This window comes from Mobula hypostoma, chromosome 4, assembly GCF_963921235.1.
Source record: "Mobula hypostoma chromosome 4, sMobHyp1.1, whole genome shotgun sequence".
NCBI lineage: Eukaryota > Metazoa > Chordata > Chondrichthyes > Myliobatiformes > Myliobatidae > Mobula > Mobula hypostoma.
Window position 1 is genome coordinate 44514845 of NC_086100.1, and position 21260 is coordinate 44536104.

At 36.7% G+C, this 21260-nt stretch overlaps 1 protein-coding gene across 5 annotated transcripts in view; it reads right to left on the reverse strand.

Moving 5' to 3' along the window:
* Positions 1-21026, reverse strand: part of opa1 (OPA1 mitochondrial dynamin like GTPase) — a 157952-nt gene extending 136926 nt beyond the window's left edge. For 2 of the 5 annotated variants that reach the window (XM_063045734.1, XM_063045732.1), the window contains exons 1-4: positions 20886-21025; positions 12430-12736; positions 11904-12000; positions 7640-7744 (exon numbers count right to left, since the gene is read on the reverse strand). In XM_063045734.1, the coding sequence (XP_062901804.1) occupies positions 7640-7744; positions 11904-12000; positions 12430-12705 (478 nt within the window). In that variant the 5' untranslated portion in view covers positions 12706-12736; positions 20886-21025. Of the gene's footprint in view, positions 1-134; positions 189-7639; positions 7745-11903; positions 12003-12429; positions 12737-20885 lie in introns of those variants that run through there. The other 3 variants (XM_063045731.1, XM_063045733.1, XM_063045736.1) reach the window with 3 other exon arrangements.
* Positions 21027-21260: the final 234 nt, after the last annotated feature.

A 21260-nucleotide genomic window follows, 5' to 3' on the forward strand; every position in this document is an offset into this window, starting at 1 on the left:
TAGTAATCAGTTTTAGTAGCCAATAAAACAAAAATAGCCTTCAATGCATGGTATTCCAATTAAGGTAAATGATATCAGGGTTATTTTTTAAACTAAGTTGACAGGTTAAATGACAACAAAAGGGATTTACACACCTAACAACAGAAGCAGATCAGAGACTCCTTTGACTTCATTATACAAACTTTCACCTGTAAAAAGTCAGCAAAATGTAAACACATACATAAACCAAACCTTTAAAATGTCTGCTCCAATGCACACCTTGACTAAAAGCACAACTCCTAAATTTGACATTAAAACAACTTAATAATCAAAACTTTAAATGCTACATTGTACGGACTATTTTTCAATCATTTTATAAAAAAGGTGTGCAAAAGAATTTTCCAGTCACCTTCTTTGAGATCAATCTATTCTCCTTCATATGGTTATACTGGATTTGAGATATGAATACATCTATATTGTTTTTAGCAGCAGCCATCAAAAATATGTGCACCCACATTCACATAGGTTTAAGGAAAAGCTTAAGATCAGTGTAAACTTCTATCAGCAGAATGCTCAATAGTTTAAAAATACTCGAACACCAAGTGTTTCTGGTACATAACATGGCAGATCCACGATACAAATTTACAATGTTGTATTTAATAGAAATAGATTTACCAAACAGTATTATGATAAGTTACAATAACTAATCACAATTGTTATTGCAAACTATATCATTAGATCTAGCCTGCTGGGCAAGGAATACCGAAAAAGTTGAAATGTACTTTGGAAAGAACAGAGACTTCCGGTAGCGCTCATGGAGTGAAGTCGCGTTCTTGACTCGCTCCATTACCTCTGAGTTTTTTTTCTCTATGGTCAGCTATACTTTAATTAACCATTAAGGCATCAATTTTTACAATACTTTGAATTAAACTGAATTCTCCGACAATTGGATGGAACTTAGATCTGCTATGTCTAAGAACGGGAAAAACGGCAAGGATGGTAAACCTCCGGTTAAACCGAAAGCTACGGATCTCCCCCCGACTGAATCACCGGTGACTTTGAAAGCGATATCGGAGTTAATTCAGAGGGAAATTTCAACCTCGGTTAGGGAGATGATTCGTACGGAAATTGCAGGCTCTGTTAAAGACCTGATTCATACGGAAATCTCAACTAATTTCCAGAAAATTGCCGATTTAATTGATAAGATGCAAACATGTATTGTGGAACATCAGTCGGCTATATCTGATCTTCAAAAATTCGCGCAACAAAGTGAGCTTAAGATGGGGAAAATCGAAGAAACAATTAATGTAATGAAGAAGAAACTTGACTTTTTGACTTTTAAAAACTCTGACTTGGAATCTAGAATGCGACGGCAGAATTTACGAATGATCGGGGTAAGGGAAGCCGTGGAATCCAACAATCCCATGAAATATTTTTCTCAACTTTTAAAAGATGCATTCCCTACTGTATTTCCTGACCAACCACCGCTTCTGGATCGTGTTCACAGAATCCCATCATATTCGTCTAGGTCAGATAGACCTAGGCATGTTATTTTACGTTTTCATTATTTTCAAGACAAGGAGAGACTGTTTCGATTCGCTCGATCTAAAGGTTTCATTGATTTTTCGGATCTTAGGTTCCGATTCGTGGAAGATTTCAGTAAACCAATCTGGGACCAACAGGTTCGTTACAGATCCGTGATGTCGGAATTCTATAAGATGGATTTAAGACCAGCGCTGCTGTACCCTGCACGTCTAAGGATTCGCATGTCAGATGGAGCCCTTCGTTTTTTTGATTCTCCATCGGATGCCCAGAGTTATCTGGATCAACTTTCATCTTCAACATCTTAATTGCTTTTTTTTAATTATCTCCGTTGATCGGAGGCTGTGAATTGGTTGGTTTTAACTTTTTCGTGCCCTATTTGGGCAGAAAAGTTTACTTTTGATTTCTTAATATGGTTGCTAAACTTTCTTTTTAACTGCGTCATTTCTTTCTTTTCCCAGGGGATTCTGGGTGGTTACTTCCCTTTTGTCATCTTACGTATTTCCTGTGTGGCCTTAAATTTTGTAGTTTTTTTTAAATTTTATACTGTTTTGCTTTTTATAACCACTTTATGTCAATAATCTTATTGTTTCTTGTTGCTGTGTCTATTCATGGGTTTGAGGTTTATTGTGGTTTTTTTTTAATATATATTTTCCGGCTTTTGTTCTGTTCTGTGTGTATTTTAATTGAGCTACCTTTTTTTTTACTTTTTTACTGTTTTACAATTAGCTGATCCTTTTTCATATTTATACCTTTTTTTTTTAGGGAGCGTATACCAGAAGTCACGGGGGTAGTTTTAGCGCTTGCTTCTTTCTGGCGGGTCTGCTTTAGATTTTGCCTTGGGGTCTTGGGGTGGGGGGTGGTGGGAGGGGCTTCACGTTTTAGTTTGTTTCTCTTTGGGCTATATACGTTATTGAAGTACTGGTTGCGTCCTTTTTCCCGGTATCTTTTGTATGTTCTGTTTCCTCTCCGGATTTGTGGGTCGCGCCTATCATCAATCCTCCTTGTTGTGGGTTGACTTTAGGATTTATGGAGTCTATTATTAATTTTGTCTCCTGGAATACTAATGGTCTTAATCATCCTATTAAAAGGAAAAAAGTTTTTAAAGTGTTCCGGAGACTTAAAGCACAAATTTTATTTTTACAAGAGACCCATGTACGGAGGGGGGACAGACTACGTTTTTTCAAATTCTGGAAGGGACAACAATTTCATTCGAACTCCAATGCTAAGATTCGAGGCGTCTCTATTTTTATAGATTCCTCAGTTACTTTTATACAACAGGATATTATTTCTGATCCGAATGGTAGATTTTTATTGGTTAGTGGTTTACTATTTAATAAAAAAGTAGTTTTGGTTAATGTTTATGCTCCTAATATGGATTGTCCGGAATTTTATAAAACATTGTTCGATCAGTTTCCGAATTTGAACGAGTTTTCATTGATCTGGGGCGGAGATCTTAATACCTGTTTGTCTCCAGCTTTGGACCGTTCGGCTCCTTTACGGACTTTACCTAATAAATCTGCAAATCTGATTAATTTTTTCCTTTCTGATTCTGGGTCGACGGACATTTGGCGTTTTCTGCATCCTCAGGAAAAAGATTTTTCCTTCTTTTCACATGTTCATCATTCCTATTCAAGAATTGATTATTTTTTCATTGATTCTCATCTTATTCCTTCAGTGATTAAATGTGATTATGATTCTATAACCATTTCGGATCATGCTCCACTTAAGCTTTCTATTAAAATTATGGCCAATATACCGAATAATAGACAATGGCGTTTTAATTCGCTGTTGCTTCAGGACTCGGACTTTGTTAATTTTATGAATGAACAGATTGAGCTTTTTTTTTACAATTAACCATACAGAAGATATTTCGGTTAACACTCTTTGGGACACTTTTAAAGCCTATATTCGGGGTCAGATTATTTCGTATTCTGTTGCTTTGAGGAAGAAACAGAAGCAGGAGGAGATGGTAATTGTGGACAAGATTAAAGAAATTGATAAGAAATATGTTATGGCTCCTTCTGAGGAGTTATATAAACAAAGAACTGAACTTCAAATGGAACACAGTTTACTACTCTCGTCCTCGATTGTAAACCAATTAAAGAAAACAAGAAGTGACTTTTATGTTCACAGTGACAAAATTGGCAAGCTGCTGGCTAATCAATTGAAATCTAATTATGTTAAATCTCAAATCAATCAGATTTATAACCAAAATGATCGATTGATACTGGATCATGTGGGGATTAATCAAACCTTTTGTGATTTTTATTCTTCTTTATATCAATCAGAGTCTCCTCGAGATTCTAAATATATGAATGATTTTTTAGATAAGTTAGACTTCCCTCAGATTTCACAGGATATGTCTTCCTTATTAGATACTTCCATTACAATGGATGAGATTAAGAATGTTATTTTTTCTATGAATCTGGGGAAAGCTCCTGGCCCTGATGGGTTTACCGTTGAATTTTATAAATGTTTTGCTTCTTTATTGATTCCTTGGCTCGGTAGGGTTTTTGAGGCTTCTTTGAAACTTGGTAAACTTCCTGAATCTTTTAATAGAGCATCAATTTCTCTAATACTAAAGAAGGATAAAGACCCTGCTCAATGTGCATCTTATAGACCAATATCTTTATTAAATGTTGATTCTAAAGTTTTTTCTAAGTTATTAGCAAATAGACTAGAAAAAGTACTTCCTTCTATTATTTCGGAGGACCAAACGGGTTTTATTAAAGGTCGTTACTCTTTTTATAATATTCGTACATTGTTAAATATCGTTTATACTCCCTCACAAAATGTTCCTGAGTGTGTTATTTCTTTAGATGCCGAGAAAGCTTTTGATAGAGTAGAATGGCCTTATTTATTTAAGGTGCTTGAAATGTTTAATTTTAGCTTGAGATTTATATCCTGGATTAAACTGTTATATCACTCCCCTGTAGCCTCGGTTCGTACTAACTTTTTAAACTCACCTTTTTTTCCTCTCTTTCGTGGTACTCGACAAGGCTGTCCTCTTAGTCCCCTATTATTTGATATTGCATTAGAACCTCTTGCAATTGCTATTCGAGAATCTTCAAATATTACTGGGATAACTCGGGGATTAAAGTCCCATAAATTATCACTCTATGCTGATGATTTACTTTTATATATTTCTCATCCTGAGAGATCCATTCCTGCTGTTTTAGAGTTATTAGCACAATTTGGTCTTTTCTCAGGTTATAAATTAAATCTTAGTAAGAGTGAACTTTTTCCGATTAATAAACATCTTCCCTTATATTATAAATTTCCATTTAAATTGATTAATAATTACTTTTCATATCTTGGGATTAAAATTACTTGTAAATACAAAGATTTATTTAAGACTAACTTTTTACCATTAATAGACCATATTACTCAACTTTCATCTAAATGGTTTCCTTTATATTTAACTTTGATTGGTCGTATTAATGCGGTTAAGATGTTTTTTTTGCCAAAATTTTTATATGTGTTTCAGGCATTACCAATTTTCGTTCCAAAATCTTTTTTTGATAAAGTTGACTCTAAAATTTCTTCATTTATTTGGCAGAATAAGAATCCGAGACTGGGTAAAATACATTTACAGAAAGCTAAGAGAGATGGAGGTTTAGCATTACCTAACTTTAGATTCTATTATTGGGCTATTAATATTCGACATATGAAATTTTGGTTACTTGACCAGGACATACTATCTATTCCTAAATGGGTAGCATTGGAATTACAATCGGTTCAGGGTTATACACTTGGTTCTATTTTAGGCTCCTCTCTCCCTTTTGATTCGAAACGTCTTAAGCAGGTCTCTAACCCGATAGTTAAATATGCTTTGCGCATTTGGTTTCAATTCAGAAAATTTTTTGATCTTAATCAATTCGGGTTAGCGATTCCTATTTTAGGTAACATATTTTTTCCTCCCTCTTTTACGGATCGCGCTTTTCAAACTTGGAAGACTAAGGGTATTTTACGGTTTTTGGATTTATTTTTAGATGGTTCCCTTATGTCTTTTGAACAATTATCTAATAAATATAACTTATCAAGAATACATTTTTTTAGATATTTACAAGTTAGAAATTTCCTAAGTACTATACTTTCTTCCTTTCCAATGCTTCCTCCTACATATATTTTAGATTCGATAATTAACCTCAATCCATGTCAGAAAGGTGCATCGGCTATGATTTATAATATTATTATGAAACTTAGGAAAGCTCCATTTGATAAGATTCGGGTAGATTGGGTACAGGAATTGGGGCTTACCATTTCTGTGGATGATTGGGGGCAGATTTTACAATTAGTTAATACTTCCTCTATTTGTGCTAAACATTCCCTAATTCAATTTAAAGTGGTTCATAGAGCACATATGTCCAAAGATAAGTTAGCGCGTTTTTACTCGCATATTAATCCTTTCTGTGATAGATGTTCGGGGCAGATAGCCTCTTTAACTCATATGTTTTGGTCTTGCCCTGCTTTGGAAACTTTTTGGAGAGATATTTTCAATATTATTTCTAAGGTATTAAATATAGATATCTCTCCTCACCCTATTACTGCTATCTTTGGACTACCTAAAATTTCTAGTAATCTTTCCCCTTCAGCCTGTAGAATGATTGCATTTCTTACTTTAATGGCGAAAAGATGTATTTTACAACATTGGAAAGAGCTTAATGCTCCAACTACCTTTTTTTGGTTTTCTCAGACGATTTTATGTTTGAATTTGGAGAAAATTAGAAGTAACCTTTATGATTCTTCATTTAAATTTGAACAGATTTGGGGACCTTTTATTCGATATTTTCATTTAATGTAATATTTACCCTTCTTGTTTTTTTTTCACTGTTTTTAATGGAGGTCAGGATTGAGGACGTGATTTTAAGTTTAACTCTGTTTGGTTTCAAGTTAGCCCATTGCTTTGCTTTGCTTTTAGTTAGTTGCACGGTGGGTTTTTTTTTGGGGTTTTTTTTTCTTTTTTTTTCCATTGATATATATAAAATTTAGTATACTATTATGTTATCTTGGTTTCTTATGTTTAAATTACATTGTTTGTAGTAATTTCTTTTTGGTATTGATATCTTTTGGAATTTTATTATACTTTAACATTGTATTACTGTTTATATGGCTTACCTTTTTTGTATACTTACTCAATAAAAAGATTTAAAAAGAAAGAAAGAAAGGAAAGAACAGAATGCAGAACCAAAAGGGGTTATTGACTCAGGAAATTAGAGACATCTAGTGGAATGAAGTGTCTCAGTTCAGAAGGTAAAAACAAGCGTCAGAACTTTATTTAGAAGAAATAAGGGAAAAGGATAGAGGCTTGTGCACTAATTTCTTAAGTAAAGGAAATTTAATGTTTATGGTCATCAGAAAATCAATCAACAGGAAGTCTGGCCATGTACAGCAGGTTTTGAGATTGAAGACTAACTAACAGAGATTGAGAGTGCAGTGGATATATACTGTTCGCAATGTAGTCAGAATCAGTAAAACCTAATGCATGGATAGCAATTTAACAGTTGGAGAATACCCAATTACAGAACATTACTCATTAAAGATCTACCATTCAAAAGGCATTACCATTACTGGGTAATCTCAAATATAGCTGATATTTGGTAGTTGCCTCTGGTGAAAATGTGAGAAACCAAACCATGCAAACATCGAAAGTGAAGAGGTTGTGGAGACAGCATTGGGTCAACCATAACCTGCATTATGGTTGAATGCAGACCCAATGCCGATGCATTTGGTAACAAAATGAATTTAGTTAGCAGAGATGAGAAACCATAAAATACAGATTGACTGCGCCATCAACTGGTGCTTTCTGGGGATTTGTCTTACATCTTTAAAAGAATCAATGCAATTGCATCTGAGGAAAATGTAATATCAGTTGAAGAAGCAAGGAAAGGTAATTGACTATCCTGCAAGTGAAAATATATAATCAGACGAATAATCTGTTAATGATGAAGGAACCAAGCAGCAATTTTAAACTGGATACTTAGATCCGATCTCTGCACAAATGAGTTCAAGGCAAAATGTACAACTACAGACAAAACTACTAACCAGATAGTACAACCGACATGATCTTCAATACTTCTACATCTAGCTCCCATTTCACAAATGATATACAAACCTGACACTAGGAGGCTTTTGAGATGATCCAGGCTTTCCCCAACTTTATCAAAATCCGGTAATAGCTTGGCAAGTTCTACATCATCAAAGATTTTCCTAATCTTTTCTGAAAATATAGATAAAAACACATCAGCGTTAATACTTCAAATTTACATTCACTTTTTTTCCAGGCTTGCTTTTATCAGTTAAAAAATAACATTTGAGGAGCAGACTACACAGCCCCTCAAGCCTGTTAGCACATTTGGTAAGATCGTGGTTGAATTTCTACATAAATTTTCTATAATAATAACTTTATTTATATAGCACATTTCATACATTAAGATGTAGGCTCAAAATACTTTACACAGATTGTGACAATAAACAAATATAGCCATAAAAATGAGACAAAATTAAAAATAAGTAGAAACAAACATTATGTAGAATAAAATGAAATTGAGTATGCCAAATTATATAAACGTAATCAACATCAACAAGAATTAAGTAATCCTATTAATAAGCCAAATTTTTAAAAAGTCTTTAGAAATGTTTTGAAACATTCCACAATATTAGCTGGCCCATCTCAGTCATTAGAGGGTATTCCAGATTGTTGGTGTACGAGCAAAAGGCCTCTTCACCAGATCTTATTTGCTTGGCTCTTGGAACAATAAGCAAACCAGTATTCACATATCTAAGATTACGATCAGAGATGTAAGAGGATAGACACTCCAAAATATATGGAGGAGCTAGATTATTCAAAGTCTTATATACAATTAAGAGTATTCTTAAATTGATCCTAAAGAACACAGGCAGCTGGTGTAATGATGCCAAATCCAGTGAAATGTGCTCAGATTTTTCTTTTTTTTGGTTAAGATCCTTGCTGCTGCATTTTGAACAAGCTGAAGCCAATTTATATTTTTCTTAGACAATCCTGAAAAGAGTGCATAACAGTAGTCTAATCGGCTAAAGACAAAACAAAACAAAGCAAAAACAAAATCAAAATACCCAAATCTAGATTATGCATGATTTTATTTCAGAGCTTAAAGATCTAATGATATTTGTTGCCTGAGGGGACAGAACACCTCAGGAAGGAAATTTCTTAAGATTCAATACAATACACTTGAAGCTTCACTGAAAAGCATTACAATGGACAACATCGCTAACATATGAGCAACAAATGCAAGAAACTTAAGTTTTTTATTTCTTACTATTGCAATAACAAAAAGAAAATCTGATCAATTCCCATGCCCAAAAGGACAGTATTAGATTCAAGAGGAGTCATATGAGGCTGCTAGAAAAAGTATGAGGACTGAGAGCGGTTCAGAATTATGCAATAATGATCCAAATGATTGAATAAGAGATGAAAATTAGAATACAAAGTTAGCAAAGTTAAGAAGTATTTAGAAATAAAAAGTTAGGTGAAGACTAATCGACCTTACTTACTAATGTAGATCCCCGTCAGAAACAGAGATTTTATAATGGAGCAGAAAAAAAGCAGATCAATTAAATAAATATTTTGGTTCTAGCTTGACTGAAAAGGACACAAATAACTTCTCTAATGTAAAGGAGAAATGGAAAGAAATGAATATAATAAAGATATATCTGTAGTACTCAGAAAATTAACATAACTGAAGGCTGATGAATCCCTAGGCCTGATAAGAGTAGACAAGAGGTGGCCATGATTAATAATGAGAATTAGAATCAGGTTTAATATTACTGACATCTATCACAAAATTTTTTGATTTGTGGCAGAACACTGCAATAAATAATAAAAACTATCAATAACATTAAGTACATATAAAAGAAGAAACTTACATAAGTATTGCAAAAAGGGAGGGAAAAATACTGAGATAGAGTTCGTATGTGTGTGCAGATATGTTGAACTTATCATTTTAATAATATTATGGGAACAGTTTCATACATACAGATATCCACAAGTTGTGCTTTCATAACCCAGCCTGTAACATGGCACTTAAAAAGTATCAATTGTAAACAAAGTCAACATTGACTTATTAAAGAGTATCATATTTGAAAGTCTATTGGAGATTTCCCACCCACCCGCTTCAATACACAGAACTGACAGAACACGTGAGAGAGATAGATCAGAGAGAACCAGAGGATGTTTTGTATTTGGATTTTCAAAAGGCCTTTGATAAAATCTCATACAAAAGGTTAGCATGCAAAATTAAAGCTTTTGTGATTCGCAATAACATATTGGCATGAATTGAAAACTGGTCAATGTACAGAAAACGTCAGAAATAAATGGTCGATGATGACTTGGGAGATAAGCAGGGTTCAATGCTTGGACTCAATGACTTAGATGAGGGAACTGAATGTAATATTCAAATACTGAAAAAGAGAAAGAGAAATTGCCTTTTAAACTCACGAGAGAGCACGGGCCATCTTGCTGTTGATGTTTCTGTAGCAGGCAATTTCTTTTTTATGAGGCCGAGTTGCTAGCTCGACACTCAACCCAGCATGAATGGAAAACATGCCAGGGGAGCCGGGTGGATTCGAACTCGGGAGCCTTCACTCCGAAGTCCGACGCTGATGCCACTACGCCACCAGCCGGCATTCAATACTGAATATATCATTATTAGAATAGAATTAAGGAGAATACAAAGAGATTTAAACACATTAGGAAGATACATGGTTAATATGCAAAGAAGATAAATATGAAGTTGTCCATTTTGGTAGGAAAACCGGAGCACAGCGTAATTAGTGGTAACAGACTAGGAAATATTGATGTACGATTATCACTGAAAGCAACCATATAGATATAGTTGGCCGCTAACAAAGCAAATTATATGTTACATTCATTTCAAGAGATTTTGAGAATAGGTGGGAAAATGTCCCGGTGAGAGCACAACTGGAATGTTCCATATCATTCTCTCAATTTACTTAAGAATGAATATTTGCCATGAAGATAATGTAATTAAGATTTACCAGACTGATCCCTTTGATGTCAGAACAATTGTTTAAAGTGAGATTGGACTCACCAGACCACACAGAAATAAAAGACTGAAGATACATACCACCAGGCTCACGGGCAGCTTCGATCCTGCTGTTACAGGCTATAAAATGATCCCCTAGTACGATAAGACTTTCTCTTGACATCACAATCTACCTTGTTATGGCCTTGCACTTCTTTGGCTGCCTACACTGCACTTTTTCTGTAATTATAACACTTGATTTTGTATTCTGTTATTGTTTGCCTTTGTAGTATCTCAGTGCATTGATGTAATTAAATGATCTGTATGGATGGCATGCAAAATAAAGTTCATCATTGTACCTTGGTACATGTGGCAATGATAAACTAACTTACCAACTTAGAAGACTAGAGATCATATTGAAATAAACAAAACTCTGACAGGCCTTAATGGTCTTGATAGATGGACAAGATATTTCCTCGCTGGGTAACTTGAGTTTCAGGATGCGTGGTAAGATATTGAAGTGCAAGATAAGGAGAACTTTCTTCGTTCAGAAACAGTGAACCCAGGGAGCATTCTACCAGAGACCATGGAGACCAAGTCAGTGAAAAACAGTATTTAATAAGTTGATAGTTTTCTAGATACAAAAGGCATAAGGAAAGGCATAAGGAACTATGGTGAGAGAGCAAGAGTATGGAGATAGTCGGTCACTATCATTCTAGACGGTGGAGAATGCAACTGTTTTTCTCTGCTTCTACACCTGTGAATGAAGGGATCATTTTAATCTACATGACCAACCTTTTATCCCTAGGTTGTGACCTCCAATTATACTCATTCTAACTGTGGAAAGCAGCCTTTTATTGACACACCAAACCATATCGAGGAAGTGCGCAATTTTTGCTGAAGACTTCTGGTTACTGTGCAATCCCTTTGAAACTAAAATGGTTTCCTTTTTTAAATACGAACACAAAATGTTAATTAAATTAATTTGTGCAGTTTGTTAAAAGCCTAAATACTGGATAACAGGTTCTACCATTTCCAGTGTACAAAACTTGGATTTTTTTTGATCTAATGAGCAAACCTCAGGAAATATTAATGTGGCAGGATAGTTCAGTTCATCATAAGAAACAACAATGGAAAGTTCAAAGCTACTAAGTTAGCCACCTGTTTAATAAGGAATGCTTAGGCAATGCACTACTGCTACCATCAAATTATGTTATTTTAACCACAAAGGGAAAAGCAAAAACAGTGTTATTAGTAATTATGACACAGTAATTACAATGACTATACCATTGCGTGAATAGCATTTTAAAATGTAACATCGTGGTTCTGGGACTTGTGAACTTAAAAACAGCTCACCAAAGTCAATATTTTCTTCGAGTTTCCAGACAAAATCTGGAATTATCCACTTGTATTCTGTTAGATCTGGCATCATATCCTTCCATTGATCGTATGTCTGAGAAAAACAATCAAATTTAAAGTGTTTTGCATGGATCGTAAGAACATATGTCCATCAAGCCAGTTATACTATTGCATGCTTTAGAATTCTTGAGAGCTCTGTTATTGGTGCTTTTGGTTTTGATTATCAAAATACAATGCTCAAAATAGCCTACAAAATTTAAACATTACAAAAAATAGAACTACTGAAGTTAGCTTGATCTAGCACCAAAACACTAAGATCAATAAAAACAGTCAATAGGAATAATAACTCCAAGAATTTAGATGCAAAATTTGAACAAAATTTTACTTTCAATGTTCTGTCATACCATTAGAACTCTTAGATACAATAGCCACCAGAGTCTCAAAGTCTCCTCCTGATTATAAAAATAGCACTAGTCCATTCTAATTTTATCCAAATAATTCAATTAAAATGCTTCTGACATACCTTTTTTGCTGTGTAACCACCTCCAACTGCTGATCCTAACACAAGGTAACGAATCTTTAGCAGTCGTGTTGCTAGTCTGGCTAGAATGAAATTTCGATAGGGATAGTATCCAACTTTCAAGGGAATTGGCCTTGATCCCTTTAAAGAAAGTCTGTTGAAAGTGGAGTATGACTGAACTTTAGAGTTCCAGTGTAGCCTGCGCAAATGAACTTGAGGGGCATTCAGGTGGCGAACAGCTCTGGACAGCAAGCAGAGTTTCCGTACAGGAAACTTCATTTTCCAACCAGTGCTTGCCAGCAAGCTAAGCCTGGAAGAGAGAAAAGTAAGTATTAGTACCATGTAAATATATTGAGTTCAATGTTGAGTTTTTGTGAAAATGTTAAGAACTTCCCCAGATTAACTGGTGGTTACGTCTAAGAGACGGGAAAAGATACTGATGGAGAGTAAATGAAAAGATGCTCCAAGAAAAAAAGAACTGAAAACTTAAGGAGAATCCTATGTACAGGATTTGACATGAACTCATAAATGTTCATTCGGCAACTCAGTGGGATTTAAATATTAATTCCATTTCAAATTCATCTTATTTTTGAGCAGAAATTAACAAAAAAGAAATCTTTTATTTTTTTCTTTTCTGTTATTTTCTAACAAATTCAAGTTCAAGCATGTGGTTATTCAACCACACACACACCTAAACAAAACATCTTTCCTCTGCAGCCAAGGTGCAAACCACAGTACATACAGTCACACACAGCAAATATAGTTAAGACCCAGCATCTAAAGTCAAAAAATAATATGTCCCTGAGAGATTGAAGATTGACAGGTTAACAACAGCAAATGACTGTGGGGGGACAAAAAGTGTTAGCTTTACCTTAAAATAATTCCCTGGATTTCACAGAACAGTGAAACTTTTGATTTCCTTTTTTTTGTAAAATTGACTGTTTAAATGGATTGAATAATCAGATGGCTGAAGTAGTAAATTTAATTTGAAGTTGAATAGATAACAGAACATTGGTTGCTAAAAACTCATGGTTCTGCACTTTCAAGATTAGGTAAATGTGAATAGCTCATTGTTGCTATCTGATCCGCCCAAATGAAAACAAAATTAAGGTGGCTATTACACAATTCAAAGCATTGACAGGTTCAAATTATGAACTTTACAAATTATGTGCTTTTGAAAATAAACTATTGCATCAACAAGAAGTTGACAATTACATTGTGTAAAATGCCATTACTTCAGTTATTAACCACTGGAAATTGCCTAGAATATTATATATAATTTTGACTAACTTTTTAGTCTCTTTCTATCTCCTGATGAACCCATTGATTTTCTTAACAATATTTCCCTTTCTATAACTTATTTAATCATAAATTCATCCACCCCAAATCAAACTTCTTACTCAGCTCTAGCATTCTTTTTTTTAAATGTCTGTCCAATTGTTAAAGAGGGGATGAGCAGATATACTCAATTGCCCAGTTCACTGTGCCATAGCTGTAACAGTTCACGACAAGTCCAGCAAAAGACAGATGTTGTAATACCCCCAAAATCAGCAAATTGAGCAAAATAAGACGGTCATGTTAGTTTCCAGAAATAGTCCCTTTGGACGTCTACAATTTCAAAATCAGTCACCAATTTGTATATGTTATCTGAATTAATTTTAAAACAAAATGGCAATTTTGAACAGTTTGTCACACATCCTGTCATTTGCTGAAATGTTGCACTTTTCTGTAATTGAACTGCTGTTCCCTAACGACACTGATGCTTCCCAGGGTTAAGATGAATGCAAAAGCATAAAAAGTGGTTGTTGCCCTTTTACAGTCATTATTTCTTCAAAGTGTGCAATAATAAACCATAACATCCTTTCTTATATTAGTTTAAGTCAAACAATTTCACACAACCCAATAACAAAAGTACATAAACCCTTTCATCAGTGGAAATCTGGTAATGAATAAGAGACCATTGTTGAACACTCACCCTCCCTGTATCTAGAACAATGGCAAATTTATCAGATCTGGGGCGCAAGACAGCATTTCCAATTTTATTTGAAAGTGTAGCCAAGGTGCAAATTGCTCTCTTTTAGCATTTTAAAACAACTGTCATACTTCCTATAAGGAACAGTGGATTTGTATTCAAAGGCATTGAAGTATAGTTGCCCATTTTAATGCAGCCATGTTGATGATTTAGAGGTCATACTTTGTGATGCAAGTCTTGAAAGTACCAAATTCCATTACATCATAAAACAGAATATCAGTGCTTCACAGATGTGGTCTCCAGTAAGTTAACATGACTGAATAAATGATAATTAACAAAAACAAATGCAGCTTTAGATTTAAGCCAAAGTATAAAATGATTCATTGACATTCCTTGTTTTTGTTATCATACGCCTGGACTTTAGTAAGGCAGATAATGTCATAGAGACACAGAACACAACAGCACAAAAACAGGCCCTTCGCCTCATCTAGCCTGTGCTGAACCATTAATCTCCCTAGTCCCATCGACCTGTCCCCGGACCATAGCCTTCCAAAACCCTCTCATCCACATACCTATCTAAATTTCTGTTAAATGTTAAAATCGACCCTGCATCCACCACTTGCGCTGACAGCTCCTTCCACACTCTTACCACATTGAATGAATAATTTCTCCCTCATGTTTCCCTTAAACCATGACCTCTGGTTGTAGTCCCACCCAACCTCGGCGGAAAATGTCTGTTTGCAATTACTCTATCTATACCCCTCATAATTTTGTATATCACTAACAAATCTCTTCTCAATTCTCTATGTTCTAGGGAATAAAGTCTTATATTCAAACTTTCCTGGTAACTCGGGTCCTCAAAATTCCAGTAGCATTCTTTCTCTGTACTTGTTCAATCTTATTTACATCCTTACTAAAGGTAAGTGAACAAAACTACACACAAATCTCCTAACTAGGCCTCAACAATGTCTTATAAAATTTCAACATAACACGCCAACTTCTGTACTTAATACTTGATTTATGAAGGCCAATATCCCAAAAGCTTTGTTTATGAGCTATCTACCTGTGCTACCAATTTCAAGGAATTATAGATCTGTAATCCCCGATCTCTCTGTTCTACCGCACTCCTGAGTGTTCTACCGCTCACTATCTAAGACCTACCCCGCTTCATCCTCCCAAAGTGCAACACATCAAACTTGTCTGCATTAATCCATCTGGTATTTTCAACTTATTTTTCCAAAGGTCCAGATCCCACTGCAAACTTTTATAGTCTTCCTTACTATCTACTACACCCCCAAATCTTAGAGTCAACCACAGATTGCTGATCCAGTTTACCACATTATCACCCAGATCATTGATATAGATGACAAATAACAACAGACCCAGCACACTACTAGTCACAGGCCTCCAGTCAGAAAGGCAGCCATCTACAACCACTTTCTGGCTTCTTCCACAAAGCCAATTTACTAGCTCATCTTGAATGCCTAGTTACAGAAACTTCTTGACCAACCTCCCACGCAAGACCTTGTCAAAGGACACGTAGATAATATCCACTGCCTTGGCCAGATAACTTCCATGAAAAACTGTTAAAATTGGTTAGACAGGACTTATTACGCACAAAGTCATGTTGACTATCCCTAATCAGTCTCTGTCTATCCAAATACTTATATATCCAGTCCCTTAGAATACCTTCCAATAACTTTCTTACACAATGGAACAACATTAGCTATCCTCCAATCCTCTGGTGCCTCACCATGGCTCAGGGCCCTGCAGTTTCTGCATTGGCCTCCCACATTGTCAGAGGGAACATCTTGTCAGGCTCAGGGGATTTTTTCCATCCTAATTTGCCTCAAGGCAGCAAACACATCCTCCTCTGTAATCTGTATAGAGCCCATGATCTCATAGCTACATTTCCTCACATCTATTGACTCTGCATCCGTCTCCCAAGCAAATACAGATGCATGAAATCAAGTTAGGATCTCCCCATCTCTTTTGGCTCTATGCATTGATTATTACTCTGATCTTCCAGAGAACCAATTTTGTCCTTTGCTATCCTTTTGTTCTTTATATATCTGCAGAAGACCTTAGGATTCTCAATCACTTTGTCTGCAAGAGCAACCTTATGCCTTCTTTTAGCCCTCTTCATTTCCTTTTTAAGTGTTCTCTTACAAGTGTTCTCTTAAATGCCTCAATTGTTCCTGCTTGCTTGTACCTGCTATGCACCACCTCCTTTTTCTTAACTAGGGCCTCAATATTTTTCAAAATCCAAGGTTTCCTAAACCCGTTACCCTTGCCTTCTATTCCGACAGGAACATACAAACACTGTACTCTCAAAACTTCACTTTTGAAGTCCTCTCATTTACCAAGTACACCTTTGCCAGAAAACAACCTGTCCCAATCCAGAATTGCCAGATCCTTTCTGATACCATCAAAATCGGCCTTTCTCAAATTTAGAATCTCAAGCCAAGAACCAGACCAACAAACCCCTATCACTACAGTTTGCCTCTTCTCCTCCCTTCACACCTGAGCTACAGATCCAGACTCAGTGCCAGAGATCTGTTCACTGTGGCTTCTTCTACCAAATCATTCCCCCACCAAACGGTATCCAAAGCGGTATACTTACTATTGAGGGGAACAGCCACAGGGGTACTCCACACTGGCTGCCTATTTGCTTTCCCTTTCCTGACAGTCACCCAGGTAGCTGCCTTGTGCAACTTAGGGGTACTACCTCTCTGTAGCTCCTATCTATCACCCCCTCCTTCTCTTATCATCTAGTTGCAGCTCCAATTCCTTAATACAGCCTCTAAGTGCAGTTCGGTGCACTTGGTGCAGATGCAATTATCAGGGAGACTGGAGGTCTCCAAAAGTTCCCACATCTCACATAATGAACATCTAAATAATACTAAAACTGTCATGCTCTGTCTGTCTGATTGTGACCTCCAGTTAGCGCAAACGGTGCATTACAGCGGCACTTTTTTGGCTAAACTGAATTAAAATGCGCTAACTTACAGAATGCAGGCAAAGTTCAGGGTTATATATTCGTATAAAATTGCTCATTCCCCAAAAATCAACAGACTGACTTTCACCCGAGACCCGATCCGCCATCATGGAAATCGGGACGCGACAGCCCAACGCATGCACACGGCCAGCCTCAGCAGCCACACCTACCGAAGCAAAAGGACAGGGTAACTCTATTTCCAGGGGTCATATTCTGCTAATCACCATCAGCATGTGCAGGATTGGAACAGATCTAACTGCCAGTCATCATATAAGAGGTAATTAAATCTTATTGTAATGATGTGCTTTGAGACACCCATAAAACCCTTTGCTGCAGTCAAAGGACAGCGGTGACTATAGCACGTCCATTTAGGAGAGTGCCAACCACATCATCAAGAATAATCAGCATCCTTTGGTGTTCGTGCTTCGTATCTTCTATCCAGCATTAGGGTAAAAAAAAAATGGTCAGCCTAATTATGCCGCGTGGAAAGGGAAGGGGGACATTATGGTCAAGAGATGACGTCAAACGTCATCAGGAGGCGGCAAGGAGAGGGAGAGAACGAGAATCGGATGAGGCCCGGGCCACACGACTCCAGGACCAAACAGTCAGGACAAAAAAAGATGAGAGAAGAAGAGACAGAGGAGGAGAGGCATGCACGTCTCTGGGATCAGAGACAAACAACACACAGCAGAAGAGATGAAGGATGAAAGGGCTGCATGTCTCCAGAATGACAACAAGAGGCACAAAGGTGGCAGATAAACCAGAAATGACGCCATTAAAAGTGTCCTTCATTAAATGAGGAGCAGCTATATTTGCTTTGCTACATGTCGTTCTTCTTTAATAAACTGAGGTTTTCTACTTCAGTTTCCAAAGCAAAGTGATACCAATAGCATTCAGGAAAATTTAATGTTCATTCTGGTCACATCAGACTGCACTACCCTTCTCTCAAAGTGTGCCCCAACAGGTCACCCCATTGTTTAGTACCAACTAACTCTGGACCCATTTTCAGCACACTGTGTACTAACTGAAAAAAAACTTGCAATATACTTGCTTGGAGCCTATGATTGTGCTTGTCCAAGCCGGTTCTTGTCTAACCTCTTTGAGTCAAAGACAGACTACTCTAACACTGCCCCACTCCAACAATGACCACTCCATTTACACCTTTCTTTATATTGACTCAAGCAGTGACTCATTCCCAGTGAGACTTGCAGTTTTCAAATGGCATAATGCTACACGGCTGTTTAATTAAGAAAATAAAACTTCTTCAATAAATGGAGAATGGAAAGATGATTTATAAAACAATTCAGCTACAGAAAGCCAAGGCTAAAATTTAACCAGAGTTACTGTGAGTGAAATGCTGTCTCCTCTGGGGCTCTGGAGAGTACCTACGGCTCTTGACTTTTTCTTGACATGCTTGGATTGGGAGGAAAGCACTAAGCAGTGTATTGAGCGTGCAGAATGAATTTCTAAATCATTTGAAAGTATTAATGGTTGGGTGGGCAAATGAATTAACAAAATAATTTAAAAAGTGTTTATTTGTGGTAAATTACTTTACAGCATTGTTCCCTCTAATTTGTAATGACCAGTGTGCACAATAATCTTGTGCTGTGCAATTTTTTGCCCAGAGACAACATGTGCGCACTGTATTTTATATATAGAGCTATACATTTTAACAGCTAGCAAAACACTGTCAATAACTTTAGTCTCCTCTGGGTTTGATCATTTTCGCTCTCATTCATCCGCACTCTCATAAAACATAAGTAGCAGGCATTGAAGCATTTTCTTGCTGGAGCTTCTGCACACCATTCATGTGTGATTTGCTTGTTAAAAACTCCTTCAAAAACTCAAGTTTTCAAATATCACTCCACTTCTTCCCACTTGCAAATTTTCCAACAACTTTTGCTTCACGACAATACATGCAGGTAACACCAGTTTCTGTATTGTACATAAATATTTCTTGTAGCTGCACATTCCTGACCTCATGAGCTTTCAGTGTAGCAGTTTCTACTGTTTCATTAAGCCATTCCACTTTAAATGAACTGGCAGTTCTTTTGCATTTCACAGCCTTTGCGTCTTTCGAATTTGACATACTGAATCAATAACTTCTTCAGTAAAAGCAGTATAAGGCCATTGTAAAATCTGCAGACTCTATATCGTCAACATCAGAAACTGGAAAAGGAAACGTGATTGTGTCCAATCAGGAAATATTCCTAACATGCCAATGAAGTAGAGGGTGACAACATTTTTTTTGTGCAGTTTAAATTCCTTTGTGTGCACGCACACCTTAGAGGGAGCATTGTTGTGTGTGTATTTTGCAACTTTGTCTGGAGGCACATTGTTTCAGTTGGCAGTATACATGCGTATGGCTCAATGACAATAAACTGAACTTGAACTGGGGCACAGAAGTAGCTTATGAAATTCCCAATCACCAATGCTGACACCCAAACTACGATGCGTGTCATCACATCAGCATGCTCACCAAGATCTGCCACAAAAGCCTCCACATTACTCTACTTTGAATTGACAGGCTGCTGGATTGTGAAAGCTTCCATCTGACAAGACACTAGAGCAGGGGTTCCCAACCTTATTTAATGGTACTGGTGCATGGCATAAGAAAGTTTGGGAACCCCTGCACTCGAAGATTCCTGTTTCTCCCTTTCCTCACTGAAGAATACTATCACATCTCTAATTATCAATATATAAAATAGAAAAAGAACCCTCCAATAGGTAAGTGTTTTGAACAAAACGGAGTGGGGTGTCATCAAACAACAGCTATATATACTTTTCAAGTGCTGAAAATATAAAAATATTGCAGTAGAGACCGAGAGCCTTATCGGAGGCAAATTTTTACCAGAAAAGAAATGTAATTACAAGATGTGGAATTAAACAAAAAGAAAAATAAGTTGCGGGAAATTAACCAAAGGAAAAGATTAGATTGGCCTGAAATATATAAATGGTTTTGATATAATTTGGAGGACACCTTCGAGGCTAAAGTCTATTAAACCCTAACCATTATATCAAGCCATCATTAACCAAATAACCCCAGACTCACAGTGCTTTATTGGAGGTGGCAGAGTCAGGAGACTGGAAGGACAGTTGGCCGATTAAGGGCATCCGCCAGACATTTATACCCGCAGATATGGGGCGTTAAGCAAGGGTAGGATTGATGCTGACACCTCTGATGAGGTACAGAGAGGAATGGATGCCGGGCGGACGAGGGCGCCTCGGCGTTATTCGATGAGGGTGACACTTCAGTGGATGAATTACAGTGGACCAGTGAAAGGGCAGTAGGCGGTAGCACTATCGACCAGCGGAGGCTTGGGCCTGTCTTGTCCTTAAGCGGCAGCCCCGATATCTCCCGAGAAAGCGGCCAGCCCGGGCTTTCCATTTAACAGTTCAGCATGAAGTATCGTCCTTTAATGTTAGGGGACGCGATCGGAATCCTGTCCATACCATTCCCTTACCCTCCTAGTTACTGCTGTTTCTTACCTGCAGGGCCACCAAGCAATCTACAATCTACCCGGAGCCTCATTCACAAGGACCAAACAGCCGCTTCCGCAATGGTGCAAACTCCGGCTAGCAAACCTCGCCCCAAACAGCTGGTTCCCAGATGCACAAGTTCTTTCTGCAGACAGCAATCTGCAATTGAAGTGTTCTTGTTTCGTGATGAGCACACAAAGATTTGTGTGAAATTTTCAGTTATGCTACAGAATCTCATAAAATAATTTCTAAATGAGGGTAAGTAGCATAAAGTAGGTAGAGTGAATATCGTGGAAAAAGAGATACTTGAGATGCGACTACTTGAGTTAACAGGTATTGAGTGTGTGAGGTTCCTTCATGCAAAAAATCAGTAAAAGGAGTATT